The sequence below is a fragment of the Gavialis gangeticus genome, unplaced genomic scaffold, assembly GCF_001723915.1.
Source record: "Gavialis gangeticus isolate Ggan-Ray unplaced genomic scaffold, GavGan_comp1, whole genome shotgun sequence".
In the NCBI taxonomy this organism is placed as follows: Eukaryota; Metazoa; Chordata; order Crocodylia; family Gavialidae; genus Gavialis; species Gavialis gangeticus.
The window spans coordinates 6,681,841-6,689,013 of NW_017729012.1; the positions used below are offsets into that span (position 1 = coordinate 6,681,841).

At 37.7% G+C, this 7,173-nt stretch overlaps 1 protein-coding gene across 1 annotated transcript in view; it reads left to right on the forward strand.

The window, feature by feature from the left end:
• Nucleotides 1–7,173, forward strand: part of BCAS3 (BCAS3, microtubule associated cell migration factor) — a 545,610-nt gene that overhangs the window by 105,910 nt on the left and 432,527 nt on the right. The window contains exons 8-9 of the mRNA XM_019511118.1: nucleotides 726–833; nucleotides 5,432–5,508. Coding sequence (XP_019366663.1) covers nucleotides 726–833; nucleotides 5,432–5,508 — 185 coding nt within the window. The remainder of the gene's footprint in view (nucleotides 1–725; nucleotides 834–5,431; nucleotides 5,509–7,173) is intronic.

Sequence of the window (7,173 nt, forward strand, 5' to 3'; positions counted from 1 at the left end):
TTTTTTTTTTTTTTTTTTTTTTTTTTTTAATACAGCAGTGACAAGATGGTTAACTTTTTATAATACTTGTTTCTAATTGTACTGCAGTTACAATGTAATCGTACAGCTGTTATATTAACTATAATTAGCACCATTTTACATAACTGGAAAGTTAGCTATGATGAAATGATCTGCCCCTAGGCTTGTAGTTTTATATTTTAAGGCGTTTGGAATACATTTTTATACTTCTAAGAGATGCATTAGCCTGTAACCAGAAATTTGACTAAATGGATTGCACTGTTGTTCATGAGCAGTAGAACTGTGTTATAGGGTTGCATAGAGTAATATAGAGAAGTTTTACGTGGACACTCATGCTTCAGGTTGTATAAATTCACTATTGTAGTAAGATTTGAAGGCTGTAGGTTAGCATTGCTCACTTTCTACTTAAAAAAGATCCGAAATCATTGCACTAAATATTTCCCCTTGCAATTTCCTCTTAAGATCTAGTCATAGTTTTTCATCTGCACATCAGCTTATCTCCAGCATATTTATTGTATCTACTTTTTACAAAAGCCAAGACAGTCAAGCCTCATCTGACTAGCAGACACATGCTTTTTAATAGTTCAGACCTGGAAATGATAGGAAGAGGGTTAACTTATAGCCTGGTTGTAATATATTTAAAAATAAGAAGTTAAAAGTCAAAATGCATACTATATCTAAACATCTGCTTCTGTGACCTGTTTCAGCACAAGTCCTCCTTATTGCTGTGTGGACCTTTACTCTTCGCGAACGGGAGAGATGGTCAAATCCATACAGTTCAAAACTCCTATTTATGATCTGCATTGTAACAAAAGGTAAGAAGTTTCCCAGTTCTCTCTTTCTCTTTCCTGTCTGCTTTAAAAACAAATCTGGGGGCCACAGCTATAATATCATGTATGTTTAAAATTGTATTCATTGACTGGTTTTCATGACATATATTTTAAAATCCTAAAAACACCTCAGTTCCACCATAGCTAGAACCTAAATTTTGTCTGTCAAGCAATATTTCAGCCTGAAATATGACGGATCTACTTAAACAATTGCTTTCACCTGAAAATATCAGTGCACTTTTCGTATATGAATCAATTAAGGTTCAAAATACTTCAAGAGGCCTTATCTTTCTATTTAAACATGAGGAAACTGAGGCACGGAGCCATTCAGTGAATTAACTACATTAGCAAATCAAGTCATTGTCTGATTTCTCATCCGATCCCATGATCCCGTGGAATGATAAATTCAGATCTCGTCTGGGTTAATTCCATTAATTCAACCGTATAACTTTTGAGATGGATTACTATGTGTGCTATGTCTTTTGGCTGAAACAAACAACCCGACAGTCTGTCTGTTTTTTGAGTTTGCTGCAGTGCTTTCTGACCAAAATTTCCTGTCCTCAACTCGGAGGACTGTACTTCCAACATGAATATTCTTCTCCACTTTAATGATTATTATTACTCTTATACTGCGCTCTGTGTCTGTATTTCAGAGTAACTGATAAAAGAGAGAGGATCACATTTCCATGTTGAAGATGGAGAAAATTAAGCGTAGAGAAATTGCTGCCTTTCACTGAGTAGGATTATATATACTTTTGTGATGCACTTTGGGATCCTTCAAAGTGGAAGGAGCTGTAGAAAGAAACAGTCAAGCAAGTTGCAGCAGTTTAAGTTAAATATATTTTGGGTGTTTTGTATGGGAATAGATGACCTGGAAGGGACATGAAAAGGAGAGGAGCCAACTACCCCACCAAGAACATTGAGTCTGAAGGCACAAGGTGATGAAAGAATTATTAACGGAAAAATGGCGGAGTATCTGAGATCCAGTACAGCTTTGTTGAAACGCAGACGCTTATCTAGCCTGATAACCTTCCCTGCTTTGCTGTGCCCTCCCTCCTCCCCCAGATATTGGTGTCTAAATAGACCTGGAAGAAATAGTAGAAGGAAACATTAGAATATAGAGCAAGTGAACATTTGAGTAGTTACATAATCCGATTGCTTAAAAGGAAAAGGTGCGGGGAGAGGCAAGTATATTTTGATTTTATAACAGACAGGTGCCCAGAGTGGGTTAAAGTTTGTTATCAACAGCCAGTTTCCATGTCGGTGGAACAGTGTGTGCCCATATCAATAACAGCTGAATTTAAGAGGATGAAATGAAAAGAAGGGGAAAAAATAGGTCACTGTTTCTTTAACAGTCTGTCAGAATGAGTTCAGTACTTATCTTTGCAACTGTCTCTTTAAAAATTTAAAGTTCCCTTGTGTACACTGTGATGATAGTAAATCTTTCCAGGCAAGCCTTTTTTAGCGGCAGAAAAATCCAATTGTAAAAACAGTCAAAAGGCAAATCATTCAAAGCCTCTTCCAACCAAAAAGTCTCTCCAGGTGCTAATGTTTCTTTTTCTAAGTGGTGAAATTGGAAGAGCTTCTTCAAAATTGCGTGGCTGTAACCAGGGTATCTGTTTTACTGGAATGTATGAGGCTCTGCTGTCATCCAAGGAAAGTTCACTATTTCAGATTGAAAATACATTAAAAATGGCCAAGTTGAGTGGTAATGAAATATTAGCCATGCAGCCGACTAATGCAGCCCAAAACTTCAGTTGCAGAAGAACAGATGAGTATTTGTTTATAGATATCAGGGTAATCTATACCATGTATGTATGTATTTATGTATGTATGTATGTATGTATACACCCATACATGCATAGACATTTAAAAAATAGCCACAGCCTGTTAGGCACCATCCATACAGAAAGATTATGGAGTGTGTTTAAAATAAAAAAACAATATGCACAGGTTTTTGTACACTAAAATCTGTATATTAAGCTGGCTAATTTCTTGGTGACCTTTACAATTTGCAACTTCCTTTTGTTTTCCTCTCCTACGACTTCAGTTGAAATAGGTTTTGTTTAACTCGAACTCAGTTTTGTTTGCATTAGGTATTCATTTCCATCCCAAAGCTGACTGCTGTTATATTATCAATTTGTAAATTGGGAGAGGAAAAAAAGGGGTTTTGTTTTGTTTTGGTTTTTTACTAAAACAGCACTGCTTATTCCTTAAGTGATCATTTCCTTTTGTGATACCACCAATGTAGATTCCTAATGTTGGGTTTCATGTCCTGCCTTATGGCAATAGAACTGGCTTCAAAGCAGGTAACCACTGTGGAAATGTACACTGTAAATCTAAGCGTGTGAAAGCCCTCGCCCAAAGCACTCCCTCAGTTGCTTTCTTTCCAACATCCCGATCAGGTGCAGAGCCCAGTCTTCCCCTTTATTTTTGGGTCTGGTCAAGGAAGCTGTTTTTAATGCCTCTGACACAATGCAACTATGGAGTCTTGTTCGGAGAGGAAAGGACCTTAGTCATTTGCTGTGAAGAGATTCTTTTGGGTCTTTGCTGATTTACCTGCGCATAAGTCTAACCATAGCCACTGGAGAAGTTTTCACGTGCAGCAGGGTGGGAGGTTTTTGGATCCTTTGCATAGGAACAGAGCAGCCAGGTCCTCTGAAAGTTTTTTTTTTGTTTTGTTTTTTTTTGCAGGGTGGGCTGGGGTTTGGTTTTGTTTGAGGCAATTCTCTCTGGTCGTAGAAAAGGAAATATATAGGAACAACCAGGCAGTCAGTAAGTAATATACACGAGTTCTTTGGTCCTAACATCCATTTGAAAGCGGTTTTCATCATGCTTTAGCATGGAGAACCAAGTGGCATCATAGTGATCCAAAGGTGACGGAGCCTAATGGGATCCAGACTTCTTAAGGTCTTTTGGTGGATCATAAAAATCTGAGGTCAGGTCCAGTGTATTTTTTTTAAGAACTGTAGCAAATTAGGGTTGGAAGGGACCTCAGGAGAGAGACCACTGCTCCTTGTTCCGTTATTTGCCACTGAGAGCGGTCTGCTCCATCCTCTTTGAAAACATCCTCTTGGAAGGACGGCTTGTGGATCCAAAATAAAACATACCCAACAGGGGGAGGGCTGTGGAAAGCTCTTTGAATAGAAGCCATAGCGATGATGCACTTTGATTGGGTTTTTTTAAAATACTATCTCTTCCTACTTCTGACATACCTACTCTTGGATCCAACGGGCAGTCAGTCTATAAAACATTTCTTAGTGATTGAGACATGGGCTGTCCAGAAATTCCTTCCACTCAAAATTGAGTGGAACGGTCTCTTATTACCATTCAGCTGTTTTTTCCAAAGCTTCACGATCTCCTAGTTCAGCTTTGTTGCCTGTTTGAGCATAGATGAGTTATATTCTTCATGGGACAAACATTTCAAAATGGAACTTGTTAGAACAAAAGTTAATTTCATATGCATGTAGTGATGTCCTTCATCAGTTAAATACTAACCACAATATATCCCACTCTTTTTTTCTAATAAGGAATAACCAGTTTTAAAAGAGCTGTTGCTCCATTTGACGAAAGGTTGCATTGCAGTTAACGATGGGCAGGAAAGCTAACCAACTCGGGCTGGCAGAGCCTCACAAGCTAATTTGTGCCTTTGAAAAGGGTTTTAGAAGCCCTTTGTATTTAAATGGCCTGAACTTAGTTCTGAAGCTTTTAAAATCTTACACCTTTTATAATGTCTATTGATTCATAGACTATACAGTATGCTATGTGGCTTTTGTTTTGTGGTTTTGTTTCAAGTAATGATTTGATACTCTGCTTTGGAAGTGTGTATGCACGGATCTACACATTCAGAGAATGCCAAAGTGTATTCGTTTCCATCTCTGTATACACAGGCACCCACATACCAAGTATTACCCTTTGTTTTAGAGGTCCAAAAGCATTGGACAGCTTTCATTTTTGCCAGTGCAGATGCTTTCTATTTGTGGTGGCATCTGCGTTATAAAGGCCTGCAATGGTCCAAGGTCACCAGACAATAGCTGTCCCCTTTGACTTTTTTTTTGTCCTTGCACTTAGTATGCTAGTAATCATTTTAAGTGATTTATTATGTAAACCCTATTTCTCTCATATTTTTAATTCCATGGTGCTGTGGTTTCACATGGGGGAAAACACTTTTAGTAAATAAGAAACCAGTGATAGTTTGTCAGATTTTCAATAAAATAGGCAATGGGATTATGTCCAGGATAAAACACACTTCCTTTTAGATTAGTCTGTGCTGATCTGTGGGATTTTGTTGTGATTTGAAACACAGAGGACAATTCCATTTTCTTTCTTTTCTAATGGACCTTTTATTACAGGAGGTATCTTGCATGTGCTGGGTGACTCTGTATCATATTTGTATACTTCCTGAAGAGCAGGTTTGTGTGGTGGGGATGAGAGAGGCCTTTAATAATTGCCAGTTATTGGAAAACTGGCAGTTTATTACTCAGAAATTTAAACTATGCTCTTGAAACAGTTACGTTTAGATATTGAATCTTAAACCAATACATTTCATGTTTCAAATATGCATTTAATTTTTGTGTTTTCAGGATACTTGTCGTAGTCTTGCAAGAGAAAATTGCTGCCTTCGACAGCTGTACGTTCACAAAAAAATTCTTCATCACGAGTACGTATATTCCTGACTTCAGTTTTTCTGCTCTAGCGATTTAGTTGTAGTCACATAAAAACAGATTTCAGGTTGTCAATAAAATTGGATTGCAAGTCACATATGAAATTGTAAGAAATATTAGCCTTGACAGGTCTAGCTTATCTTTCCCTAAAAGTGCTAAGCACCCACAATTTCCAGTGGATTTCTTTAGAGATGCAGGTGTTGCATCACTTCAGAAAATCTGCTCCTTTTGCTCTGTGTATTTGTGGAGCTTTGCAATTTATTGTCACTGTAGATAATTCTCATCTGTTGTTGAGTGCCTTGTATTGATAATATGTTATGGGATCTTTTGGGAATCATTCTGGTCCCTGTGCCTCCATACTGGCACTCTGCATTTCGACCTCTAGTTTTTATACATAACTGATTTTGCTTGAAAATAAGTATGTAATTCCAGTGGTCTCACCACATTTTGCTCTTCACCCTCCTTGGTTCCAGGTTTCTTGGAGGAGGAGAGAGGGTCCCCTATTATTATTATTATTATTATTTTTTTTTTTTTTTTTTAATATTTTAGTAGCCCTGAAAGTCTAACCAGGTCACAGCTGTATTGTGCTACAGATAAGCACATCTACCCCCAGGTGCTTTCACCTACTGAGTCAGCAACTGAGGCTATTAGCTACTGGCCCTTCCTTCCTGTAACCTGGGTGCATTTAGAATTGCTTTTCTTCCATTTATTGATAGTTAATCCTAACTGATACAGAAACAGTTCCTCCACACCCTCCCTGTTTCTCCTGTACTAACTTCTGTATTTCAGTAATTCATAGACTTGTAGGGAAAGACTGTACATTTCTGCTGCTGTTACTCTTGATTTGTCTTTGCAGATTGCTCATAAAGGTACACAATTCATCTGGCCCCGAAACTAAACATACGCCTATGTAATGCTAGGTGTCATTTAGGCCCAGAAGTGACATATCCTTTCTCCAAAGTGCTGGTGATTGTTCATAAGGATGGCCTCTTCAAATGCTGTATTACTAATCTTCTCCTGGATCATAACGTACACTGCAAGTGGTTTTGCCCTCAAACAGGGAACCTTATTAAAGCAAGCTTTAAATTAAAAAGGGGGGGGGAAATGCTTGCCTTAAGGCACACCTGGCACCTTCAGTTACAACACCAAAAATATTTTCTGCCTTCACTTCTGTATATTTAAAAAAATAATAAATCCAGCTATTAGAAGCTCTTCCTTTGAGAAGAAATATCCTTATGCAGTAATATGAAAGTTGCCAATAGGTGTCAGTTTCTTCCTATGTCATGGACTCTCCAAATTTCTCAGAATCCAGCAGCGTTCAGTAAATACAACCTAACGGAGGCAGGCTTTGAATTAAGGTTTGCGTTGGGGTTTGTTTTTCCTTTTTATGCCTTGACAGAAATAAGGTATAAATAAGCTAGCTTTTTATTTTTGCACGGGTTCAGTGATTCAGCTTCCTAGTGGCTCTGCATCTTGATAAATTTCTGCATCGTTGTTTTGAAGCCAGATAATAAATTACATCTTCAAGAAAAAAAACAGAAGTTAATTCAAATTTGTTTCCCAAAAAGTTGGACTGGTAATAAACACAGAGCAGTATACGATGGTATCTGGCAAAGGAATATTTCTGTTCCCCATGTCAAAAAAAAAAAAAAAAAAAAAAA